Raw genomic sequence first — 27681 nt, 5'->3', positions numbered from 1 at the left:
TCTTTGTGGCAACTGTCCCCACTTCACAGATGAGGCAACCTAGGCCAAGGTGACACAGCCAGAAGTGGCAGGGCCAGGGCTGCAGCTGTGCATCATGCCTGCCACCTTCCCCAGGGCACGGGGAATGTGTCCGCAAGTGATGCACTGACACCTGACCTTGGTCTTCCCCTCTGCAGAATGGAAGCAGCCATTCCCACCTGCTTCCTGGAGGCTCCAGGATCCTAACAACTCTGATGATCACAAAGCCCTTGGGAGGGGGGGAGTCCACAGCATTTCCCCAAGCAACATCCCACCACCTGTGTGACCCCTGGGCCAGTCTGGACGCACCTGCAGGCTGAGTCTGGGATCCCCACCCACCCACAGAAAGGTGAATGGCATTCCCATGCCCTGCGCCGGGGCCCTCACAAAGATCCTACTGGGCAGCTCCGTAGCAGGTTCTGTTTGATGGCCATAATATTATTTTCTGCTGCTGACATGTCACCTTTTTCAAACTGGGAACATTTGGCTTCATGTTCCTCATGGGTAATGCCATGGCAGTCAGAAATGGAACCTCTAAGGTCTGTGGACCTGGGAGACATACAGCCAGCAAAGGGACAGGAGAAGACACATGGGCCAGGGCAGGTGACAAGGTGTGGAGAAAGACAGACGAGAAGGAGGCGGTGCAGGTGGTCTTCGTACCAATTTCCTTCTACTGCTTTTTTATGCAGTAGCCGTGGGCACATCGAGTTTGCACTTGAATGTGTCCAAAACTCCCCCAGCCTTTCCTCCTGGCTCCAACAAGCATTCAAGGCGCTGTGGTCTCCCTGAAGAAGCAGCTTCTCCGTACCAACCAAGCTGGACTGAATAAGTGCTCTTTGCAAGCCTCCTTCTCTATAAAGTAAGCCCCGGCCACTCACTGACTTGAGGCAATGCACAAGGCATGAACAGAAAGCAGAAAACAGAAAAAAAAAAAAAAAAATCCCGATTTTCTCATCTGTACTGCTACTCCTCCCCTCCGAGGGAACGGCGGGCGGATGGGAATCCTACACGGGTCAGCAACCACAGGGGTTATTTGCAGGAGTGGCTAATATTTCTCACAGGCTACAAAAGCAGTGGAGTTTGGGGTGTGACGCCCCTGCGCACACTGCCTCAATTGAGTGTGTGACTCCGATCACGTTCTGGGAGGCTCGCTCATTAAATCCCCCCACTCCTTAGCCAAACCGACTGATCCTGGAGCCATGAGTTCAACGCCTTCGCATTCCCTGCAAGCAGGCCCAGCAGCCGGTTGGACTGCTCGCTCCCCTGACCATCTGCCCATGGGGCCATCTGCCGACTGTTCCAGGAGCCCTGGAATGAGATGCCTCTCATTACTGCCCAGAAGGAACCCACCTGGATGAATGGAAAGAAGCCCACAGCCTCTGGGGGAGAAGGCCACAAGAAGCTGGGGGGCAGCCAAAAGGGATGTGCCCCTGTGGCAGGGGAAGGCAGGCAGGAAGGGACACGAAACAGAGCAAGGGGCCAAAGCACGGCCAAGTGCAAGGGTTGAAGAGACACATGCAGGAATGCAGGAGAGGACAGGGCCTCTCAAGTAACAGGGCCCTTCGGCGTCTGCCAAGAAAAGTGCATTAAGGTAAAATCTCTCACTGAGCTCAGAGCCTGACCAAATGGGGGAGCTGCAGAGGACTACCAGGTCAGCAAATCCTTCACTGGGCAGATGAGTCACTAAGACACAGAGAAGTGAGGTGACCTGTGCAAGATCACACAGCAAGGCAGAGCTGGAAGGGAACCAGACTGCTGACTTCCAGTTGGGAGCATTTCCCCTACACCAGTGGGCTCCTGCCAGGCAACTCCTCCAACCACAGTCGTCACCAACCACTCACTCAAGAAATATTACTTACGGCTTATTGACCCTCTGTGATCAACGTCTGCACCCAGAAGGGAGGCAGATCACCTTGACGTGGACCTTCCTGGATGACCCTGAAATGGTCTATGCTCCTCCTGACTCAGGTGGGACTCCAGACCACCCTGGAGGCAGGGAGGAAAGGCCCACTCGGTCAAGCGGCAGCCTCCCGCACTGGCCCAAGTCCTGGGGTGTGCACAAAGGGCCCCCCAAAGGATGGCATCCACAATCTAGAAGGCAAGGCCTGGAGCTAGGCAGAAATAGTGAGCCTCAACCTTGGAGGCTGTCTCATGGTAAGAAGGAAGGCAAAACAGGAAAGAACTGTCCCGATGCTTCCGAGCTGAAGACCGGGACAGGGAGGGCAGCAGGGAGTGAGCTTGCAATTTAAAATGCAGGGAAATTCCAAGTGGGAGGGGACAGCAGAGCAATGCTGCTCCAGCTCAGGAAAGACAGAAAAAAAAGCATCCAGACAGACCTCGAAACCACAGGTCAAAAAGACCATCACTGAAAGATACAAACTCTGGCTTCTCTCGGGGGTGAAGTTCCTTCCACTTGGACCCTCTTCTGAACCAGACTATTAGCTTTTCATATAAGACAGGAAGCATGTTGACTTTCACTCTTGGATAAAAAAAATCTCTTTTCTAAAATACGTACCTGATGGGCCACCAGGCAGTGTGCCCACCTCCTCAAAACAAAAATGACATTTGCAAAAAGGCCTCCCGGAATCTGGCTGTTCACAAGCAAACTGAGCACCGATGCTGGGTCCAGCAAATAGACCTTGGATCTGGCTGAACCAAAACATCACAGCCCTCTGAGCAACACAAAGGGCTCCTGGCCGTGGGTACCAGCAGTTTTCATATCTAAAGGACAGTTAGTATCTGTGGCTCCTCCACCAAGCAGGGCTGCCTAATTCTTTATATCCAACCCAGGCTAAAGGGCATTTACCGCATTTGATTTTCACCTCAGTGGAACAGAAGTTTCCTGGCTGGGCATTTTATTTGCTGAACCCTGTCCTTATTCCAAGAGGAAGCACTCTTAGGAATCTTTTTATTTTCAATCAAAATCAAATATTTATGAGTGAAGGCTCAAAATAGGTAGCTTTGAAGATGACTTCAAACGCTGTACTTTCACAACCAAATAACATTTTGGGGTCAAAGAAGATAAAAGTCCTCAAGTAGAGAAATCAAGAAGCCATTCCTCTCTTCCTACCAAAATTCCTTAGAACCAGATGCTCAAATTCAACTGGAGAACACCAAGTTCCACAGAAAGCGAGAGCAAGGAAATAAGACAAAGGCGAGCCCACCCAGACCCTTATTTAGTAGGTCTAACCACTGCTTGGTTCATCAGCTTCTCAAAGGGAGACCCAACCACACAGGCTCATTTGCTGTCTCACGGCTCTAAGGGTGGTGACAGAGTTGGTGTTTCTTACTGATCATGGTGGTCCCCCCGGCCAGGGCCGCCTTGGTGCCCTGAAAGAAGTCATCAGCAGACGTCATTCCCTGGTCAGGCATCTGGAAACGAGTGTGGACATCAATTCCTCCAGGAATCACCATTCTGGAATGCGCTTCAATGGTCTTCACCCCTCCTGGCACGATCAGGTTTTCTCCTATTTGCCTAAATAAACAGGGTTGGTGATAAGGGCAGTCAGTAAAATGTGGATTCAAATCAGATCTGACAGCTTATCTTCACTAAGCTCCAAACTATCCTCTGCCATGTGCCGGGGACTTTTCAGAATCTTGTCATCATTCAATACCAGAGATCCCCCCCACCCTTCACCCACAAAAGGCGCTGCAGCCAAATAAACTAGAAAACAAAATTTACATAAGGCACCAGAGGCCCCATTCGCAAATTAGCTACCAGAAACCAATAAGGTCAAATGGTAACAAGGCCCCAAGGTATTCATATGTCATCTGACCTTCTTGTAACACACACCATTGAGCTAATTATCCAATAGCAATTTGCTTCAGACCTGAATGCATTTTCCAAACATTATTTTTACCATATCCTTTTCAATAGAGAGAAAACAGAGGTGGAAGGGTGGAGATGGAACCAAAGGGGGAAAAAAGTGAACACTATAATGGTCTCGATTTTTAAATGTGGAAACAGGTGCTTGGCCATTCAGATAATAAAGGCAGACAAACAAATACTCATCATGTTGGGGACATGATTCATTTCCAATGTTTAAGAAAATATTTTTACTATATCTTTCTACTGTCTTAAAAATTAATCAAAGAGGAGTTGATTAAAGTTCTGAGACAAATGAGTGATGACTAAAAATAGCACTCAGGCCTCCTCCCTTCCAGGCCACTGTCCCTCTGCCAGGCCAAATCATGCTGCCTTATAATTGGGAGCGGAGATGGAACAAGAAAGTCACAGCATTTGAGAGCCCAGAGCTGAGACTGTCACAAGAAACACACATGGAGAAAACATTAAATGTGGAAATGCTCAACCCTATTTTCGGTTCATAAATCAGGGTGTGAGCTTCCAGCCAGCGGGCACATCCAGGTTTCCACTCCTCCGGCTGCCCTGCTGCTAGTGCCTGATGAAGGCTGCTTATTTAAAAGATGTCACTGGGTGCAGTGTTTGTCGTTAAGCAGATGTGCTATTTCTCCAGAGCCTGGGAGCTGTCCCAGTAGGAAGGGCATGAGGACACTGGTATGCACTCTGCTCATTTAACCCGCCAGAGTCCAGAAACACCCAGACTCACAACCGTTCTGTTGTTCTCCTGCATGACATAATATACAACATACAAAGGGCAGCCTTATTTGAGACAGTTTCCACTTAAGAGAATAAAAACTAAAATTCCCCCCAGGATTAGGGAGTAATTTGTCTGTGGCACTTGGTAATTAACTTGGTATCCTTCTGTAGCGCCTCTAACTTGGACTCCTGATTGAGGGAGCAGATGTGGTTATCCTGATGAGAGGCTGTACTCCGCATCTGTGCCCTTTGATTGTCCATTCCAAGCAACTAAATTCTAGGAAACCTTTCACACCGTCAACATACCCTAAAGCAAGTATCTGAGCTGACAACAGAAGATATTTTGTCACCTCCATTAAAAAATAGGACCTTACCAAAGGCATAATGGTGGGGGCAGGGGGCCGCAACTTTGAAATCTGCAAATATGAATTCTCAAATTCATTAATTACAAAAAAAAAAAATTCATTAATTACCACTAATCAAAATGGAACTTAAAACAGATACTAAGTTGGTCACTCTTTGAGTCACTACATTCAACACTTCATGTGTAAAGGGGTACCAAAGCTTGGGATCAATGGGAGGTATATAAATACTATATACATAATAATGAGTCACACTTACTTGATCAGCCCATCTTCCATGTATATGTCTGCATAGAACGACTGGTCATCATTAACAATTTTACCTCCTTTGATCAGAAGACGATCACTCTGAAACAAAAAGATAGTAAAGTCACAACACATAGCCGACCTATGAGGAACACAGGTGCTAAGTTAAATGAATGCAGGACACATTTGTACTATTCAGAAACGATGTTCCAATGAGCCAGTTTTTGAAAGCTCTGGTGACAAAGGGGAACCTGTACTGAGCAAACAATTTATCATCCAATGAGGCAGAACATACTGGCAAAGCTTATTCTACAAAAATCAACCATCTCTTTCAATTAGACCTTAAACCTGAAAGCAAAAGAAAATGGGGGGGGGGGATTAAAGAGCAGTGAAAACATTCCAAATAAAGAAGACAATACTTTTTGAATGACTTTTGGCTAAACCTCATTTTTTTTTAAAAAAAAAAAAAAGGGGGGGGGAACACACCCACACTTAGGAGAGTCTTGGCAAGGTCTGTGTCAGGGAAGAGTGACCAAAAGTCTGTTGTCAGGGGATACCCTATACAAACACACTTGGTCCAGCCACAACAAGATTTCAATTCAGAATGTCCTTTTATATTTACATTTATTTTTGAGGCAAATCACAGCAAGCATAGCAGGGAGGGAAGGGACTATGGAAATTACACCATTTTCACTATGTAGTTAAGAAAAAGGAAAAGTTTTATGATAAAGTAGATGAGATGGCAAATTTTAAAATCTAACATCACTATAGATTCCTAATGCACTTATATTTTAACTGGTGATATTTGTGCAAAAAAATAAAGGCTGTGTGGCATGGGAAGGCCAGGAATGTAACAAAAATGCCACATTATGCCTCATGGCTATCCCAAATCCTGTTGAAGAAATGGAATGTGAAGGTGGTGTATTCAGTGAATAAGCACCTATTTTATTTCAATCCGGATTCAAGCTTTACAAGCTGAGCCATATATTACCCCTTTAATAAGCAACACATCTCAAAGGACAGCATTCATCTTGACAAGGGTTAACCCAAACTAAGCTAAAAACAATACTCACAGCAAGTGCCATCTACATTTATCAGCTACCAAGAAAAGGAAATTACAGAAAATCTTTTATATATCTATAAGCTACTAAAGAGAAAAAAAATTTACATGTCATTCCACATATTTGTTTCTCTGACATACTAAAAATCAAAATGATCTTCATTTTGAACACTGCAGGGGCTTTTTCATCCTGACATAGATATTGGGAAGTCAAATGGAAACAGTGGACAATTCCTAAAACTGATCATGATCAATGGCAATACCTCTACAAAATCCTGTCAAGTACATCAGGCTGTTGCAGCCTCAGAACATGATGGAAGAAGATTCTATTCTCATTTGACAGGGAAACTGAGGCTGGGAGATGTTGAGCCTATAATAATCCCTCCTCTCCCAGATCTAGAGCTTCCATTGCCTGGGAGACCAGGAGAAACCCTGCCCTTCACCACCTGCCCCTTAGTCACTGACCTACCTGTTCCTGCCATTACCACAAATCCCCCAGCCAACATCATGTCAAGAAAAAAGCGAAATATCACAGCCCTGTTCACTCCAGTACCTTCTAGAAGGCTTCTTACATAAGAGACTGGCCATGGTGATGGAGGGAGGGAAAACATGCTATGGGTCCTAGGATAATGCAACCAGAATTTTTCAAGGGTGGAGGGGAGCACATTTAAAAATCGGTCTTGATTGTTTGCCTATTTTTTTTTTCCTCCCCACAACGTCAATGAGAAACCAAACTGCCTCGTTTGTTCAAGAAGACAACAAATTATCAGGGGCTTGCTGCAAATCTGCTCCCCACCCCCACTCCCTAGCTCCCCAGACTCCTTCCTCCAGCAGGAACATAGACCGTTGGGTGCTCCATGCGCTCTCCTCTGGGATCTGGGGTCTTTGCCTTCAACTCACCTTCCTTGAACAACCCAGCGCATCACAGAAAATCTCAAGCGCAGGACCCTCCCCAGCGCATTTGTTCCCACTTCTCTCCTGCGGATGGGTGTGTCCTTGTGCATGGAGAGGAAGCAGGGGTGCCCGGGGCCACAGGGACAACCAGGGCGAAACACACACCAAATCCAGCCCTACAGCACCTTTCGGCTGTTTGATTCTTTGGTGCCTGCGTTGGCCTTGGGTTCTACCCGGGAATCAGCTGGCCAATTGCGATTGCACAGCATTATATAACAATGAATTTCCCTGGCTTTCCCCCTCCCTGGGATTTCATTCCAGGATGCAGACAACAGGACAGGGGAGATTTTTCCAGGAAAAGATGGAGAGAGAGTGGGATCAAGAACCGGTGCTCATCCCTGAAGCATCGCGAATTCAAGGCACGGAGGTTTTCCGGTGATGTACAAACCAACAATTCCAGGCCCCAGAACAGCGCCCACACCTCGGGCCGCTGTGATCATTGTCTGCCTGGGGCCGGCCGGGCCATCTGCTTGGCGCGTCGCGCAGCGCCATTACCTCTCTGAGCCCGGCTCGCCGCTGTCCCCAGCGCCCACCCTCCCAGCCCGCTTTGTATGCGCCAACACGGACGCCTCCCTGGTGGCGCAAGAAGCAGAAAAGACGCAGGAAAGCGAGCCCCGAGCCCTGCCAGGGCCCCAGCCTCAAAAAAGAGGGCGGAAAAAAAAAAAAAAAAACAAGAGAACTACCCAAAACCTGTCCCCAGTCAACAAAAAGCCTTGGCCCGGGCCTCCGCCCTCCTCTCCTGCTCATCACGGTGCCCGATTTCCCTTCCCGTTTCCCCATCATTCCGCTACACCCTGCCCTTTTCAGCATCCCTCTGCTGTCATTACGCCTTCGGGCTGAAACCGGTCCCTTCTTCCAAGGAGCCGGAGGAAGGCTCCAGAAAGCCCTTTATGGTGGGGGCGGAAGACACGGGGAGGGAGGATCCATTTCCCCAGCTCCCCATCGCAGCTCCTGAGTCCAGCCTCGCAGCACGCAGCCCGGAGAACAATATCGAGCTTCAACCATGCATATTCAATCTGGCATCCATTTGCTTACACCCCGCAGGCCAGCACTGCAGCATCTCGGGCTGACAATAAAAGGATACAGCGGATCTGGCGCGCTACCTAAAGCTATCTCCATGTACTCACGCTCCTAATTGAATGCCTTGCAAACTATGTGCCTTATAATTCTTTATTACTGCATCTCCCACCACCACCACCCTACTATCGCCTTCATTAGCAACTGAAAAAAAATTTTTTTAAAAAGTTGGGTCCCTCTCCATCTCCCTCTTTTAAAAATTCCTTAGATGTTCAGGGCCACAAAAGGTTGCTAGCCGAACGCACATTTCCCAAGTACCCAACTCACCGTGATGCGTGGAATATTTTTCTTCCCCTGATAAGACATCTCTCTCTCCTGGAAAAAAAATAATTTCAAAAGGGCAGCTTTAAAGCAAAAATTGCTGGGAAGAGGACTTGGTACTTTTTGCAGAATTGAAGAAGGTACAACCGTTTAGCTGGTCTTGCTGGTAGCAATTTTCAGGAACGTAAGGGACAAATACAATCCTCTGTTGCTCTTTCTTCCTCTCCTCCAACACAGCCCCAGCTAGGGCGGAAAAAAAGAAAGAGAGAGAGAGAGAGAGAACAGGAGGGAAGGGGGTGGAAATAAACTACAGCAATAAAAGCCTCGGTTCAAGTCAGCCACCGCGGCGCATGCGCCGCCAGCCACTCCCTTTCCTCTCAGGCAAAAGCCATCCGCTTCGAGAGAGGCGAGCACTGATTGGCCACAACCGTGGGATATGCAAATGAGGGAAAGCTGGGAGGGGCGCGGCGCCGGAGCGCGAAATGCTGCAGTGTGCGGTTGAGGGCGGCGGTCGGTGCGTGCGCCCGAGCAGGGAACGCGCCTTTGGCTCCCTTTCTTTGGGCCTGGGCATCCGGGACTGGGGCTGGCAGCAGCCCCAGATGCAGCATCTGCAACGCAGGGACAATGGAGGGGTGGTCGTTTCGAACAAGGGGAGGGGGCACAACCCCAAGACGGAGGGGCTTCGGTGCAGCCCGGGCGGCACGCACACGCCCGCCCGCGCGCCAATCCGCGGAGGCCGCCGCTGCAGCCCGCGTGGGGTGACTGCGCCGAGCCAATGGCTTCGCTGGCGGCGAGCGCGCGACTGCACCGCCGGCCGGCGCCGCGCGGCCCGGGAGGGGCGCCGGGCCTCCCCCGCCCAGCCTGGAGCAAGACTTGCTCAGCCTCCGCCCAGCAGCCGGCTGGGGAATAGAGGCCGCGAGTGCGGGGAAAGGAAGCCGGCGACAGGCTCGCCACCGGCCACGCCCGCCGTCTCCAGCCCCGGAGTGGATGCTGGATGCGGGCTGCTGCGGCCCGGGCCCCAGGGCCGGTCGCGCTCCGGGGTGCGTTGTGGCGCGGGCGGGAGGTGAGCCTGCAAAGACGGAATCTGGCCTGCGGCAGCGCCAGCTGCCTGCATCTGTTGCCTGGAGCTGCAAAGAAAGCCCCGAGCAAGCGCGCGGCATCCGGGAAGGCCTCGGTCCGCGGGGCACGGGAAGCCCCACCCCGAAAGAGCCTTTTGTGCCAACAGGCCACAGTCTGTGAAAGTGTAAATGGCCCTGTGTAGGCCCCTGTGTCCCCTCTTTAATGGCCACGCCCACCCGGAGCCCCTGGGGAAGTTGGGCCAGGGGGCGTTCGCTGGTGCCTACAGATCCGTGGAGGAAAAGCTGTTGGGATTCCAGCGTCCGCGGAGCCCTAAGGCCTCGCGGCGCTCTTAGCTGGCGCCCCGCACAGCATCTTGAGGCAGAAAGCGAAATGAGCTGGAAAGAAGCCAGAGGGACAAAAAAGAGAGCTTAAATCCCAAAGGAATGGGAAATGGTCGTGGAGAAAACCTCTAATCTCAAGAGTTAAAGACCCTGAATCCCCAACCGGAGTCGAGTCGCACTTAACCGGCTTTCAAGGTCTCTCCGTGACCCGATTGAACCGGCCTGGGAGCCCTTGGCTTTGCTGTGATGCTCTACCTTCAGAATCCTTGTGGAAGAAAAGAGCTGGCCCAGTGAGTCCCAGGCAGTCTAACCAGGCCACCCCCTTTGGAAGGTTCCCCAGGCGGGTACAATGACAAACATCTGGACTGTGGGGCTTCTCTTGCTTGGGATCACAATACATGCGATTCCTACATGATCTAGGCCAGCAAGCAGCACTCAATCTATTTAATCAGCTCACACTCGCTTAGGAAAGATTAGCTGGATAAATTTAGGATCATCCTAGGACTAGTGAGGGCCCTGTGTCCCAGCGTCTGCACCTGTCGATCTTCCCAGACTTAGAGATGTAAAATTCACCATTTCTTTCCCCTCAAAAGTCCCAGAAGGGGACTGTGGAAATTCATTAAAGTTCAATAGAAGCAACTACCTGATATGCAGGAGCAAAGTGGACTGATTATCCTCAAATATTGGACTCAAATAAGGGATTTGTCTCGGAAGACATAAAATATGCCTTCCTACCAAGGAATCCCACCAGTAGGTTCCAGCTTGGATTTGGGGTGGATAGAGTAGGGTCTTATTAAAACCCAAGAAAAAAATACCCACGTGGCAAACAAGTAAATAATGATATTCAAATTAATTTGAAACAAAATGGCTCTAATTATATTGCTTTTTTATATTCTTGTTATACTTCCTTGCTCCTGGTTTGATCTTAATGGGTTTAAATATGTCTTGTTATTTACTGGTTTGCCATGGAATGTTTTGTTTCCTAATAAAAAGCTCCTGTGAGCTTTTGTCAGACTTATTTGTGTCAATCTTATCTCTATAGCCATTGATATAAGGTTTCCAGTCAATGGTAATTGACATTTCTAACCATAAATATCCAGAAATGTAACATCTAAATGGATTTGTCTGCTCTGGCTGGAACCTAAGAGAGTATTTGGCACATAGAAAGTACCCAAGGAATAGTTTTAATCGACCAAGGAGGATAACTGACAGTAATCTGAATTTCTTACCGTACTTACTGCTCAGTGCCATGCAGAAAAGTAAAAGGGGGTGAGGGAGAATTGTCCACCCATTCTACATTAATAGATTTGTTAATATAAACTACTTTTTTTAAAAAAAAAAAAAAAAACTCTCTTTGGAAAAATACTGAAATTTTCCAGTGAAGCTGGAACCTAATCTGGGAACCTAATATTTGAACCTGTCCTCCATTTATAAATATGAAACACACACCAAACAGGAAACAGCAGTGAAGGCTGCCTGTTTTGCATTTTGCAACCCCTTCCCAACCCCCTGCCTCCCCATACTTCACCAGCATCAGGAAAGGGCAAGGAGTTGAAAAAGAGTGGGACAATTAGATGGAACCCCCCAGACAATCTGGGGGTCTGGAGGAAGGAAAACCCTACTCAAGGGGGTCTGTGAACAGGGGGGGAGTCAACCAAGGGTCAGAATCTGACTTCACCTCCTCTACAGCCTCATGTCCAGTCCCTGGACAACCACCTCCAATCTGTGGGCGGGTGCATGCAGACACAGCGTCAGAGCAGACCTCTCCCCCCCGGGCTATTCTCCTTCTTCCCTTCCCCTTTCCAGGGACACTTCTCTCACACTGAACTTAAATGCTACCTGACGGTGGAGTCTTTTTACATCCAGCCCCCTAAAGCCTGGAGCGCACCTCCTCTGTTCACCTTGACTGTGACACATTTTGCATGTACAGAGGCTGTGCATTTCTTCTATGGGATGGTGACTCCTAGACTCCTCACATTCCTAGTCTCCCAGTTACTAGCACACTGCCCAGTCCACAGGGGTTGTCCTCAAGGTTTGGTGCATCAGTAAGTGTCATGGCTTTGACAAGGACAAAAGGTTCTTCCACATCACCACCATAGTGAGTTTGGGTGTCAAAAATTCCCCAACTCAGCCCTTTCTTTTGGCAAGGTCACTTTGCTGGGTCTTACTGCAGCTCAGCTCTTCTTCCTCAAGTCCCTGAAACTGCAAGAGAACCGTGCAACAGCAAAGCTCATTACTCTAGTGCCGGCATAGTTGCCCACGTTTTAAGTAACAGAACTGCTGTGTGCCACCAAGCCGGCTGACGCAGAGGTAGAACAGCCGATCCTGAAATGAACCACTGAATGATAGAGGTCATCTCTGGAAACTTTTTTTCTCAAAAATGTGTTCTTTTGTCCCCTTTCTCATTAATCTTTGTACATGCCTATGTTAGACCACTTGTCCTATAATGCCACCTACATGGTGCAGTGCACAGCTGCACCCTACCTAGGGGAGCATCCCTTTCCTTCCTTCTGAAGCCTGAGCTCACAGATTACTCTTTCATGAGTCTTTCTCATCTCTTACTCTTATTCTGGAACCAGCAAAACTGGGGGCTTAAATAGGACCGGATGCGTGGGTAGATGGAGGAGGAGTGACACTGATGCAGACCTTTAAGATGTTCTCATCTTACAACCTGCTGGGAAATGGTGGTGGGGGCTGCAGACTGGCACCCTGATGCTCTGCAGTAACTGGCTGCTTTCAGTTCCTCGCCGTCTGCCCTGCGTGAGTCCTGTCCTGGCCTAGCCCACCACAGTCCTCGGTTTCATCTTCCCCCTTTGAGAGGCTGGAGTAACCATTTCTGCTTCTGGGCACGGCTGGAGCTCTGTGGAAGTGCAGTGCTCAGAAAGTTACAGCGTGGGGCAACTCTGAAACATAAAATGCTGACAGGAAGAATGAGCCTCGATGTGGCAGAGAAGAGAAAGCCACAAATCCCCACACTGCTGCAGTCGGACACGGAGGACTGCGGTCTCCAATGCAGACTGCAGAGAAGGTTAAAATGAATGCAGTGTAAGAGAAGGTTCCGGAATCCTTCTCTGCCAAAAACAAAGGGCATTGACTAGGACACATCTTTGCTGCAGATGGAATCAGGCAACAGCAACTGCTTCCTGAGTGTGTGTAACCCTGAAGGGGCACAGGCTGCAGAGGCACAGCTGAGGGGTTGGCACTGCCCACTGCCTTCTTCAGTTGTGATTGGGGGTAACAGGGGTCAGCAGTACAGCCCTCTGAGCCAGACGCTGCTTTTGCTAGAACTAGACAGGCTATAAGCCACTTCTGTTGGGACTCTGAAACATCCTGCAGACATCCCCACAGCATGAAGACCAGAGGCTCATCTGTCCAAATCTGCTATGCATTAGAGCACAGAAGACAGGTACAGGTCACAACAGCTGGGAGACTAGAGCTTCCTCCTCTCTAGGTAGCACAGATGCCTTCCCAAGGATCCCAGTATTAGACACCCTGCACCCCATCCTCTGACTACAGATTTTGCCTGAGGTCTCTGTTCCAGCTGGAGACACAGGCACCTTGCTCTGGTCATCCTGCCTCAGGTCTGCCCTCTGGTGGTCAATGAGAAGTGTGCATGTGGTCCACCCCTTCCTGGTCCAGAAGTGGACTGTGGCCTGGAAAGGTCCTCAGAGGTCACTTGTTTCAGTGTTCCCAGACCTGCCTGTTCATCAGAATTGGATGGCCCCAGCTCATCTCTCCAGACCAGAGCCTCCTGCATAAGGCCAGAGAGGTTTTAACTAGTCTGTCTCTGGGCACCAAAACACAGACCCAGCCTGCCCCATCCTCCATTGCTAAAGAAGGAAGCTCCAAAAACCACATACTAGAATGAAGGTTTTACTCCCTGCCCAGAACTTCCCCCACTCCCCAAAATGCAGCCAGATCCTGCTCTTGAAAGAATAATAAATGTTATCACTATAATTCAATGTGCCACCTTTCAATTATAGTCCAATGTCCTAAAACATTGTTCTGTAGTCAGTAAGGAGGGAGCTGACATCCACGGAGCACCTACTGTGATCTGGACAGAGCACACAGTGCTTTTGATACACCTTCAGGGCCCAGGGGTGTAGCTCAGTGGTACAGTGCTTGCCTGGCATGGGTGAAGCCCTGGGTTGGGTCCCCATTACTGCCATAAATAAATAAATAAATAAATAAGCAAACAAACAAGTATGTCATCCTTAATCTTCCCCAAATCCTCCTAGGTAAGTCTTTGTGTCCTTACCTTACAGATGGGAAAGTAAAGCACAAAGACACCTCTTGTTCCAGGCTCAGCTTCCCACAGGAGGGTGGGATTCTAATGTAGGTGATGAAGCTCACAGGGCTAGTTCTCTCGATGCTTAAGAACTTGACCAATAAGAATTAGTAGGAACAAGAGCCTGCCTTGAGCAAGAGGTGAGCAGAGCACAGTGAAGTGCCATCTGCCTTCAGGCCTTTCCCCTCCTCAGGCCCTTCCCCTTGCCCTGTCCCTTGCCTCATTACCTGTACAACTCAGATTCACTCTGTGACCCCGGCCCTGCTCCCCTGGGAAATAAAACAGATGAACACCAAGGCAAGTGGCATGCACTTAATGTGCCAGCCAGCGGCTAAAAAGAGAAGACCTGGTTGGTCAAATTTCAGACAAGGCAGGCTGCTTGCATAAAAGAATGCAAATGGTTTAGCAAGTGCCCTTCCTCCTCTGCCCCCTCTTGCCCCTCACTCTGGGGCGCCCTGGGCTCCATTTCCTCATGTGGCCCTCTGTTCCTGCTGTCGCTCTTCCCCCATTGATGGCAGCCTCTCCTGGCCCCTCCATCCCTGCTCGCAGGAGACCCTCCCTGGCCACTGGTCTGGAGCCAGCCCACGTAGTCACTATTTCCCAGCTTGGCCCCAGCTCCTTAGTAGCAGTGATCACAGTGTGGAACTGTTTTTGTGGACTTGTTTACTTGGGTATTTTTCAATCTGTCTCTACCTCTTAACAGAAAATCCCCTAAGCTGCCTCATTCTCCACCCGCACCTGGCAAAGGGCCCTGCATTCATTAAACAGAAATATGAATGGACAAAGGGATGGGCGGACATTTCTAAGAACACCACCTCCATTTCCTCCTGGTGCCTCCAGCCTAGGTGACCACACCATCACCTTCTATCTGCCACGCCACCCCACCATGCACCTGTGATCCAATCCAGATGTCAAGACTTTGCATCACTGAATAGGGGCTGAGGCCAAGCTTCCCACTGCCCTTGGCAAAGCCTCAAGAGTCAGTCCTTCCCCATCCAGGCCTGACAGTCACCAGGGTCAACTCCACCTGGGGTCTGGGTGTGGGGACTGCACCTGGTCCCTCTTTCCAAGCCCACATCTCAGGTCTGAGCTCCACCCAGCCCAGGATATACAATATCCTCATCAGTTGTCTTCCTTGAGTCAGAGTCTGCATCAACTCTACACTGGGGGAGGAAAGCTATGTACTGAGAAATCGTAAATGTTTCATTTTAAGTCTCTTAAAAGAACAGCCATGAACAAGTACCAAGAACTATACACTTGCCCCAAAATACTCTATGGCTATTGCACTTTTATACAGTCAATTCCTGAGAGGCTTCTTTAGGACGGGTTATTAGATTAGTGAATTCTTTTCTTTCTTTCTTTTTTTATGGGGGGGGGGTACTGGTATTGAACTCAGGCACGCTTAACCACTGAGCCACATCCTCAGCCCATTTTTGTATTTTATCTAGAGACAGGGTCTCACTTGAGTTGCTCAGGGCCTCACGCAATTGCAGAGGCTGGCTCTGCACTCATGATCCTCCTGCCTCAGCCTCCTGAGCTCTGGGATTACAGGCATACACCACCACACCCAGCTACCTTAGTGAATTCTTGAAGCAGTCCATTTGAATACTGTAAAGACTTCACAAAATTCTGAATTTCCCCTTAAACAAATTGGTCTTCTTCCCCCACCCCCACTCACACCCGTCACTATCTATTTTCAAGTAGTGGGAGTTTACCATGTGTGCAGAGGGGAATGAGATGGGGCAGGGGTGTTCAAAGCACTTTGATTCAAGGCATTTGCACAAGAAGGATGAATAAGTGGATAGATGGATGGGTCAAAAGCCCAGGTGGAGGTACAAGTTGCTGAGCACACACATCTGCACCAGCTCTGCTTCTCTACCCGAGACCTGACTGGGGTTCTCTGACCCTAGATGGTCAGCAACCCAGATATGGGTGTCCCTCCAACTTCAGACACACCCAGAATCTTTCCAGAAGCCAAAGAGGACCCTCACTAGGACACCAACAGATGAGGAAATCACCAGAAGAGACAGACAACTAGTTCTGTGAGCCTACTGTCAGTCTCATTGTGGGCCTTCAGACCAAATTCCACAAGCCCATGGCCCAACGGTGAACTCGTGTGGCCTCTGATGGATGAGAAGTCTAAGGAGTCCCCTCTGCTCCTTCAGGAAATTAGAAATGAGTTAGACCAGTAAAAACAACACTTGAAAGAGAGGGGGCACCAACAGGAAGAAAGTGACCCTAGTTCTAGAGAGACTGGGTGGGAAACGATGCCCTGTTCTCTGCTCCTCTCGTCCCCGGCCACTGCCTGGCTGGAGTTGTCATCTTCACATTCCTGAAATGTGTGGGGCTGTCTGTAGCCTCTTCCCAGGCCCACACACCTACCTCTGCGAGTATATCCATGCCCTCTCTGACCCCTCACCCCTCCTCTGTGCAGCCATTCCTGAACCCCACACAGAGCTGGCTACTCCTGTCGCCCACTGGACCCTGTCCGGACTCCTAGCAGAGTGCCTGATACAGTTCCCCGCACTATTTCTTTATACGTTGTCTTCTGGACAATAAGGTTCTTCTTTTACTTATGGTACTTGAGATTGAACCCAGGGGCACTACATCCCCAGTTTATTTTTCATTTTGAGATAAGGTCTTGCTAAGTTATTTAGGCCTTGCTAACTTGCTGCAGCTGGCCTTGAACTTACGATCCTCCTGCCTCAGCCTCCTAAGTTGCTGGGATGTGCACCAACATACCCAGCAACAATAAGCTTCTCGAGGACAGAAACTGTGCTTTCTTTCTTCATACAATAGCCACATGGATCCTGAGAGGATGGGGAGGGAGGGAGGGAGGGAGGGAGGGATGGATGGATGGATGGATGGATGGACGGACAGTGGATGGGTGAGAGGATGGGGGGATGGATGGAAGAGTAGGTAAAAGATAAGTAGATGAATATATGAATAAATACCTTGGGTGAAAGTCCCAGTTGTAAAATACAGCCATGTGGCACTTGAGTCCAAAATGATCTTCCAAGGCACAAAATGCACAACCAGCTCTGTTTCAGGCCCCATCCTTCAGTTAGTTTCTAGAAGGTCCCTGGGGAGCTCCCTCTCTATTTTCTGTCTCGTCCCCTTCCCATCCTGCCCAGTTTATGAAGGTTTGCCTGGAGGCCCTTGCTGATGTCCTTACCTGCCCCCCAGTCCTAGAAACAGGGGGACACAGGTGTCATGAGGCCCTGTAGTCCGAGATTTTGTATTAGATAGTTTTTCCCCCACTCTGGGAAGGAACTTGGCATGTTAGAGCAAGCATCTGGGCTCTACTCCACCAAGTTACCAGCCCCTCTTTCTTCTGCAGGGACCCTTTGATCTGGTCCCAGACCCTCCCAAGTGCCATCAACCAGAACCTGCTCACCCCCACGTCTCTCTCAAAGCCTTGGGCCCTGACTGGCCCCTGCCTAGCCCCTGCTGGTTCCCCTCTGGAGAATAGAATGCATACCCCTCATCTTGTCTGTTTTCTTTCTTTTGTGGGGGAGGGAGGGGTACCAGGAATTGAACTCAGGGGCACTGGACCTCAGAGTCACATCCCCAGCCCTATTTTGTATTTTACTTAGAGACAGGGTCTCACTGAGTTGCTCAGCACCTAGCTTTTGCTGAGGCTGGCTCTGAACTCATGATCCTCTTGCCTCAGCCTCCTGAGCTGCTGGGATTGCGGGCATGAGCCATCATGCCTGGTTCCTGTTTTCAAGGACTGGGATCTGATACACACAGGTAGGCCTCCACCAGAATGGAGGGCCTTCCATGGAATGGTGGACCTCCCATGGAGTTCTGACCACTGCCCACCTACCAGTGCTTCTTCGAGTGGCCTTCTCTTGGAGCCCCCATCTCAGGGTTCTCTGTATCTGGTGGACCACTGGCCTGTGTACCTCAGAGATCCCTCACCCCAATCAACCACCACCAATGCCCCCCACCCCGTTGACATATGGAGAGCTGAATTGTCTGATGTGCCTGACCGAATCCCCAGCCCGTCTCTGCAGCACAGTCAGCTTCCTTCAATATCAATCTAGTGCATAAGGAGGATCTGGGACAGACCAGGCCCCTCCTACTGGAAGACACAGAGATCTGCCTCTAAAGTGTCAAGATATCAACACTCTTTCACACAGCAGGAGTCCCCACCTTGGACACTCAGCACAGGGGGTAAAGTCAGAGTGGAATGGAGGGATTCTCCAACACTATTAAATCTCCATGATTCACCGAGGTACTGGCCAGAGAAATATCTCATACTTTCATGCGAGACAAGGTGAAACTCCACAGGACTCGCTCCCTGGCCTCCATCCTGGCTTAGGAGACTGTCCACGTGACAACACTTCATAAATCAACACAGACAGAACATAATGGCCTGTCCGTATCTAGGAAAGGAAACCTCTTCTGACATGCAGTACCTCTCTTTCATGTCCCCTCCAGTGCTTTGCAGAACTTTCTACCCTGAGAGAAATGTCCTAGACTTCTGCTGTGTGACATGAGTAGCCACTAGCCCCAGCTGGCGATGGCACACCTGAAATATGGCCAATCAAACTGAGGAATGGGAGTTTTAGTGGCTCTGGCTGTCATACTGGACAGCACAGATTTGAAGGCCATCCTGGGAGTGGAACTTCACTGGTACATAATATGCAAGTTTCAAACTGGTGGCCCATGGGCCAGAGCAGCCCTGAGACACATTTTGTTGGACCCACGTGGTGATCTAACTGATTTTTAATTAATATCCAACATCTAAAAATTAGAACACTTTCTATGAAAAAGCCACCACACTTCCACCCTTCTTTTGGAAAATCAGAAGCTGTAGGTACCTCTGTGTCTGTTCCCAAGTGGTGCCAGGGATTGGGAGCAGGAAGGAGCCGCCCCTGGAGGAGGGACCTGGGCTCTTTGCTCGTTCTCCACAGCAGTTGTCTACCTCAGTGAGGCTGAACCTAGCTCCATCTGTCATTTAAAAACTCTTCATGAATGCTATACTTCCACCTGCCCCACTCCAGGTGCCCTTGAGGCAGGTCTTCTCTAGCCAATCACAGACCTCACCCAACTTTTTTAACAGTGCTCTCCCTCTACTTGTGACTTTGAAGATCCTTGAATAGGTAGAAGAAAGAAAAATCACTTCTATGGAACAGTTACTATTCACCAAGAATGTTCTCATGAATCACCTTGAACACTGTGAAGCTGATGGCTGGACTTTATAGACCACGAGAACAATGCTGGAAGAACTCCAATACGCTGAATAGCTGCGGAGACGGCCGACGGGAGAGTCAGACAAGTCCGGCTTCTCTGCACCCCCTCTGCCCTCACACAGTGTCAATCCAGACACTTACAAAAGCCCCACCCCCTGGGCATTGTCCCCTCTCTGAAAGTCACTTCTGCACTCTCAGGTTGTACACAACTAGGTCAGTCCATCCTTTGTGCCTCTGTGTGGGGCACAGGCTGCTAGCTGTTCACAACACCCACACTCTTCATCCAGGACACAACTGAACACGGAGGACACCGCGCAGGACACTCCCAGCCTCCTTGGCAGCTAGATGTGACAGAGATCATGCTAATCAAACAGGTCTCCTCAAGGCCTGAGACACAGAGAACTGCTTCTGTCTTCCCCTCTGGAGTCTCCTAGCTGACTAGACGACGTCCCCCAGACAACCACAGGAGCTGTGTGTTGAAGACGTAGAAGCAGGGGAACCTGAGTCGCCAGTTAACTGCATAGACGGGGAACCTGCGCCCACCCTGTCTGCTGTTCAAGAATACTCACCTTGATCTTTTACATGACACAAATGCACTCCTTTTGTCCTTGAGTCATTACACATCTTGGGGACCTAGTTGTTGCAGCAGCAGTATCCTCTCTATCCTAACTCCTATCATAATCCTGTTTTAATTTGAAATTTGTGTGGAACACAACTTATGCACCCACCCCTTGTTTTCATCTTCTGGACCTCAGTGACCTTGGCCTGTCCTTCTCCTCAGCCACTCACTCTTGGGGCTACCTGAGCCCTCCCCACCTCGTGGAGATGAAGCCCATCACCTGCACAGCCTCACAGGTGTCTCCTCCGCACTCTTGCCCTGCAAGCTCCTGGAGTGGAGCAGAGAACTCACCAGGCGTCCACCAGTACGGCCATGAGAAAAATCCACACTGCAGTAAAGATGGGGACGAGTGACCCCAGAACAGCCTCCCCGCAGCTTGCCGTGTGTCCTTGGCTTCGTCACCCTCTCGCACCCTTCAGAAGCTGTCACAACCTTCGCCATTCTTCTCAGGTCACACTGAGTCCTGGCCTCGGGGAACGCTCAGCCTGGCCGGCAGGGCAGATGCTACACAAGGAATCAAAGATGGACAGAGCCTTCCAAGACACTATCGCACACACCCATCTCCTCTCCGTCCTTGTGCCTCAGAGGAAGAGGAGGACCTGTTCAAGGAACCTGGGAGTTTCCACCCGCCTCCCTCCCGGACCTCCTCTCTCCCTCTCTACCACTCACTCTCTGGAACGTGGAGACACGTGCCAGCCCCTCCCATCGCCTGGCCTGTGTCCATCTATACCCACTGCCCTGTCCTTGTTTTTCCTTTGTGGCTAAGATTCTAGAAAGTGTAGTCTACACTCATGGCCTTTACTTCTTCCCCTGCCCCCACTGAGAGAGCTCCAGCAAGAGCCCCCCGACTGGGGAATGCACTAAAACTTTGCAGACTTGGCTGTAACTGGCTTCCTGTGCTACTCAACTTACTGCCTCTACCTTTCCTTTCCCAACCACCATTAATTTTTTTTTAATGTCTACAACATATTGCTAAATTTTTAAAAGTTATAGAACAGTTTATATATGATGATGCCATTGTTTAAATTAATAGACTCCTTTTTTAAAAAAAAAAAAAAGAGAGAGAGAGAGAGAGAGAGAGAGAGAGAAATTTTAGGCTCACAGAGAAATTGAGCAAGAAGTACCAAGAGATTCTAATCCTCCCTTTCCCCCACGCACAATTACACAGTTTCTCCTGTTATTAGCATAGCAGCAGCTTGCATTAGTGTGATACATTTGTTACAGCTTATGAGCAAACACAGATACATTATTAACAAAAGTACCTAGCAGGCATCAGGGTTGTGTACCCACCACTGCAGTGCCATACAGAATAGTTTCACTTGCTAAAAATCCCCTGCGCTCTATTATCACACCCTTCCACACCCACACATAAACCCCTGGCAAAAACTGACCTTTTTGCTTCTTCATCGTTTTGCTTTTTCAAGAACGTCATATGATTGGAATCGCACAGTATGTAGGCTTTTCAGATTGGCTTCTTTCATTCAGCCATGAGCATTAAAGAATCCTCCATATCTTTTCGTGACGTTTATCTCATTTCTTTTTAACACTTAGTAATAGTCTATCATCTAGAGACACCACTGTTTGTTTATCCAATCCCCTGCAGGAGGACATCTCAGTAGCTTATAAATTTGCAATTACAAATAAAGCTTCCATAAACATTTTTGTACAGATTTTTATATGGACATAATTTTCATCTCATCGAGGAGTATGTCTGCTGGATCACATTTTAAGAGTATATTGAGTTTTATGAAAACTGCCCAACTGTCTTCCAGAGTGGCTATACCATTTTGCATTCCCACCAGCAAATAAATGAGAAATCCTGCTGTTCTGTGTCTTTGCCAGCATGTGTCCCTTCCCCACTGGGCATTCTTGGCACCCACATCAAAGACTAGCTGACCGAGCCAGGCACAGGGGCGCCCACTGGTAATCTTAGCTAATCAGAGAGCTGAGGCAGGAGGATCGCAAGTTCAAAGACAGCCTGGGCAACTTAGTGAGACCCTGAGTCAAAATTAAAGTAAAAGGGGCTGGGGGCGGGGGGGCTGGAGCTCAGTGGTAGAGCCACCCTGGATTCGATCCCCAGTACCCACACCCAGAAAAAGGTCAGCTAACCAGAGGTGTGTGGTTTTATTCTGGAACTCTGTTCCGTTCTTTTGGACTGTGTGTCTGGCTTTATGTCTTCATGCCTGATTATTCTATTTTTATTACTTTAACTTTTTAAAAATATATTTTGAAATCAGGGGATGTGATATCCCCAGCTCTGTTCTCACTCAAAATTGCTCTTTACTCTGTAGTCAGGGTCTTTGGTGGTTCCATCTGAATTTTAAGAATTTTTATTCTATTTTGATAAAGAATGCCTCCATCTACATTGATTTCATACATCAATTTGGGTCATATGAATATTTCAATAATATTAATTCTACTAATTAAAATATGTGCTATCTTCCATTAATTCTGTGTTCTTTAATTTCTTTCATCAGTGTTTTATAATTTTCAATGTATATGTCTTTCACTTCTTAAGTTTATTATCGCATATTCTTTTGGTTGCTTTATGTTGTGACTCTTTTTAAAAAATATTTTTTTTAGTTGTTGATTGATAGATCTTTATTTTATTTATTTATATACAGTGCTGAGAATTGAACCCAGTGTTTAGAATAGTTTATAATCTGCAAATAAAAGCAAGATTAATTTTCTATGTTCACTTAGTGTCCTATAACTTCAGTTTTTTGTAGTCCTGGGAATAAAACTCATGGTTTTGCACACGGTAGGCAAGTGAAATATACCCCCATCCCATTTTTTAGTCCTAATAAATTTCGGATGACTCTTCAGGGTTTTCTACATATATCATCGTGTAGTCTATGCCCATAGAAAACTTTTCTCTTTTCTTTTCAATTTGGGTGCCTTTTATTTTTCTTGTCTAATTGTTTTGGCCAGATTCACCCAAAATAAATGCTAATGTGGATATTCTCTCTTTGTGCCAGATGTTAGAGAGAAAGCTTTCCGTTTTCCCCACTGACCACGGTGTTAGCTGTGGGTTTTTCGTGTATGTCTTCATTATGTAGCGATAAGGTCCCTCTGTACTACTTGGTTGAGACTTTTGATCATGAGTTGCTATTGAGCTCTGTGAAATGTGTGTGTGTGTGGGGGGGGGGGGTCTTACTGTTGCTTATCTGTTTTTCTGCTTTTGCATCTATTCAGATGATCACGTGGGGCTTTTCTTTCATCTTGTTTATTATTGGTTGATTTGCAAATGATGAAACATCCTCCAGACAACCTCACTTTGTCACTGTGTCTGATCCGAATTTGATTTGCTCAGTGTTTTATTAAGGATTTGTGTGTCTATGTCCATCAGGTGCATTTTATGGCCTGAGGCTTTTTGCTTTATTTTATTTTTCTTGTATTGTCTTTGCTTGGCTTTGGAATTGACATAAAATTAGGATGGAAGGGTTCCTTCTTTTTCTTTCTTTCTTCTTTCCTTTCTTTTCTTTTCTGGAAGTGTTTAAGAAGATTAGTATTAATAATTGTTGGAATGTTTGGTGGAATTCACCTGTGAAACAATGAGGTCCTGGGCTTTTCTTTGTTGGATTTTTTTTTTTTTACTACTGATTCAATCGCCTTATTTATTATTGGCTTGATCAAGCTGTCTGTCGCCTCCTAATGTGGATTTCTTCCACTGTGTTTCTCAGGACTTACACATCCCGGGGAGTTATCCAGAATGCTGGTGTGTAACTGGTCAGAACACTCTTCTTCGGTCTTTTTTACTTCTGACCTGTCCTTCCTAATGTCTCCTCTTTCATTTCTGATTTGACTCTTCTTTTTAGTCTAGCTGAGGGTTTGTCAATTTTGTTGATCTTTTTAAAAACTGTTGATTTCCTTTGCCCCTGTTTGATTTACTCCTAGTCTTCGCTCTTTCCTCTGTCTGCTACCTTTGGGTTTACTTGATTCTCTTTTTAGTTTTGTGAGGTGTAAAGTTAGATTGCTTGTTTAAGATCTACATATTTCCCTCACATAACTACTTCTGCTGTATCCTGTAGGTTTTTAGGTTGTATGCTTTCATTTTTATTTGTCTTAAAATACTTTTCAAACTCCCTTTTTTTTTTTCTTGACCACTGGCCAGTCAAGAGTATGTCATTGAGTTTCCACATCGTTGTGAATTTTTCTATCTTCTTCCTCTTATCGACGTGTAGTTTCATCCCACTGTGTTTGGAAAAATTATTTGGAATAACTCTGAGCTTCTTGGATTGGTTATGCCTTATTCTATAACCTAAAAATTTCATCTGTTCTAGAGAATGTTTGTGCACACTTGAAAGGAATGTGTTTTCTTCTGCTGTTGGGGAGGAACGTCGTGACCATACCAGGTGGGTCCACCTGGTCTCTGGTGTGCATACAGCAGCTGTCCCTTGATTTCCCATCTGGTCACTCCATCCCCTATCACAGGTGGGGCGTGGAAATCCACCACTATAAATGTGTTGAGGTTGGTTTTCGACGTCAGATCTGTTAACATTTGCTTTTGATGTGCTCTGATGTTGGCTATGTATATATTTGTAATTGTTATATATTCCTCCTGAATTGGTCTTTTATTATTATATTTTAAAGGACTTTACTTATCTCTGGAGACAGTTGTAGAGTCAACCTCAGTTTTGTCTGATTTACATACAGCCACTTGTGCTTCCTTTGGTTGCCATTTGATGAAATATCTCTTTCCTTCCTTTCGCCATCAGCCTGTGTGTCTTTCATTCTAACTTAGGTCATTGGGAGACAACACAGCCCTGGATACTGTTTGATTACCCATTAGCCACTCTGCCTTCTGATTGCTACATTTAATTCATTTACATTTAAGACAGTTATTTACACTGAGTACTTACTATTGCCACTTTGTTACCTTTTTTATGTTTGTCTTGCAGTGGTTTTATCCCTGTTTTCCTGTTTCTGTCTTCCTTTGATGTTTTTTTAATATTGATTTTCTTTGAGTATTTTTAGTGATCTTGTGTGTACCTATTACATGTTTTTTATTTGTTGTTCCCTTGATATCTGGGTAAAATGTCTTATAACTTTCTATTTTAGTAACAATTTAATGTTAGTTGTACATGAATGTTCTACTTTTTTTTTTTCCTCCTGCTACTGGGAATTAAACTCAAGAGTACCTCACCAGTTCTTTTCACTTTTTTATTTTGAGGCAGGATCTTGCTAATTTGCTGAGGCTGGTCTCAAACTTGCAATCCTCCTGCCTCCACCTCCAGAGTCATTGGGATCACAGGTGTGCCCCGCCACACCCACCTCAGAGATACTTCTCTTCTACTCAACACTACAGACTTTGTGTTCCTGTAGGAAGAGATCGCTTCTTTTTATATTATGTATCCATTTAAAACTTTTTATCCAACTTTTATGTTAGGGTTAAAATTTAGACACTAGCTTTAAAATGCTGCATTAATCTGTGTGTCCATATATTCACTATTACACATGAAATTCCTGCTTTCATGTGCTTTTGTTTTGCTATCTAACACATTTTTCCATTTTTTGATTTTTTATTTGTTCTTTTTAGTTATGCATAACAGTAGGAAGTATTTTGACATATTATACATACATGAATATAACTTGCCGTTCTTACGGTTGTACGTGATGCAGAATTAACACTGGTCATCGTTGGGTCAACAGCCTTCCCTTTCCCCTCCCCCTTCCATGGTGGCTGTGGTTGGGGACTTTCCACCTGGCTGAGGAGACCTGAAATGGCCACCAGAAGCTGATGTGGTAATGGACCCCAAAGACCATGATTTCCCACCGACTGAAGCAATCACCCTGTCAACTCATCTCAGCCCAGACCAACCAGCAACAGGTTCCCCCAAACTCAGCTCAGCCTACCTGATGTTGGTAGCACAATTTAGGTGGCCGAGGCCCTCCCACTTCCAGCTTCCCTTATAAGCATTGTTCTTGCCTTTCCCGGCCACGACTTCCCCAGCCCTCACCCTTTTGTGGAGAGGTGAACTTCACCCCGGAGCACCCCCCCCAATAAATCTTCTTTTGGTGCCTTATTCTTGTTCTGTGGTTCCTGATCTCACACGCCTTTTCCGCTTTACAGTCATGTATTCATATATGAACATAGGAAAGTTAAGTCTGGTTCATTCTACTGCCCTATTCCCATCCCCCTCTCTTCCCTTCATTCCCCTTCGTGTGATCCAATGTACTTCTATCCTTCCCTCCCCCCACCCCACTCCCACTTATTGTGAGTGAGCCTCCAAATATCAGAGGGAATGTTCAGTCTTTAGTTTGGGGAGATTGGCTTATTTCACTTAGCATTCTAGTCTCCAGTTCCATCCATTTACTGGTGAATGCCATCATTTCATTCTTCTTTATGGCTAAGTAATATTCCATTGTGTATATATGCCACATTTTCTTTCATTGGTTGAAGGGCACCTAGGTTGGTTTCATAGCTTAGCTATTATGAATTGAGCTGCTATAAATATGATGTGGCTGTGTCACTGTAGTATGCTGATTTTAAGTCCTTTGGCTATATAGGGAGGAGTGGGATGTTGAGAGCCACAGCCAAAGGGGCCCCAGCAAACTTCCAGCTGCCGGCTGATGATTGGCTCACAGCGGCCCCAGCAACATCTAGCTGATTGGCTCCTCTGCGGTGATGCTCATTGGGCTGTTTCCCTGCCCTTTCAGACCACGGAGCTGCTCATTGGGGGACTTTTTTGGCTCCGCCCACGTGACTCAGCCAATCGGCCTCAAGAGCAGGAGGATTGTGGGAGGTGGAGGGAGGCTTGGGTTGGAGAGAGAGGCTTGTGAAAAGCCGGTGGTGGCAGTTGGGGCTCTGAGGGTTTTTCCTGAGAGGCTGTTTTGTTTGGGGTGTGTGGTCCTAAAAATAAAGTTAGTTTCTTTTGACAAGTGGCTCCTGATTGTGCCCAGCCAGACTGCAGCATTTGGTGGCTCTCACGGGGAACGACTGAGGGTAAGTGAAACTGCTCGCCCCTGAGGGCAGGGAGAGAGGATGGGTAGCCATTTTAAGATTCCTCTTTTGTTTTGCTTCACTTTTGTTTTAAGTTGCCTGTCCCTGGAGATGGGTGAGATGGAAGAAAAACTGCTCACATCTGAGGAAAAACTATTTGCATCTGAGGAACAGATAGGGAGAAAGGTTATAATGATTTTTTGTTGTTCCATTTTTATTTCATTCTGTCTCAGTTTTGTTTGGTGTTATCTTGTTGGGTTGTATTATAGTAGAAATATGGGATCAGAAATTAGTAAAAAACAAACCGAAAGAGTGTTAAGTAAATTGTTAGAGGAAGGAGGCATCCCAGTAAAATCAAGAGCAGTCAGGGCATATGTTGATACAATACAAAAATGTAGCCCATGGCTTTTTAAGGAGGAGTTGTTAAATATATCACAATGGAACCATCACGGTGAAGATTTAAAAAGAATAGAAAAGAAAAGCCCAGGGACTCTGCCAGTTGGCACATTGCCATTGTGGACGTTCATATCTTGTTTGCTTAGTTCAAAGCCTTCAGTTCAGACAATGGTAGAGGAAGGAGAAGACATATTGATTCAAGTAAAAGAGAAGGTCTCTCAAGTTAGTTAGACAGAGTAAATGATTCAAGTAAAAGAGAAGGTCTCTCGAGCTAGTCAGAGGAAAAAATTCAAGTAAA

General features: G+C 47.4%; 1 protein-coding gene across 3 annotated transcripts in view; it reads right to left on the bottom strand.

The window, feature by feature from the left end:
• The window catches only part of Dpysl2 (dihydropyrimidinase like 2), a 142895-nt gene that overhangs the window by 53850 nt on the left and 61364 nt on the right, over positions 1-27681 (bottom strand). Inside the window, exons 1-3 of one of the 3 annotated variants that reach the window (XM_046447784.2) lie at positions 8543-8880; positions 5198-5286; positions 3309-3493 (exon numbers count right to left, since the gene is read on the bottom strand). In XM_046447784.2, the coding sequence (XP_046303740.1) occupies positions 3309-3493; positions 5198-5286; positions 8543-8581 (313 nt within the window). In that variant the 5' untranslated portion in view covers positions 8582-8880. Of the gene's footprint in view, positions 1-3308; positions 3494-5197; positions 5287-7144; positions 7303-8542; positions 8881-27681 lie in introns of those variants that run through there. The other 2 variants (XM_058580423.1, XM_058580422.1) reach the window with 2 other exon arrangements.

This window comes from Marmota monax, unplaced genomic scaffold, assembly GCF_021218885.2.
Source record: "Marmota monax isolate L192 unplaced genomic scaffold, Marmota_monax_Labrador192_F-V1.1 WCK01_AAM20220418_F8-fsc00040, whole genome shotgun sequence".
Lineage (NCBI taxonomy): Eukaryota > Metazoa > Chordata > Mammalia > Rodentia > Sciuridae > Marmota > Marmota monax.
The sequence above is the reverse complement of the archived record's forward strand: the minus strand, read 5'-3'. Positions and strand labels throughout refer to the sequence as shown.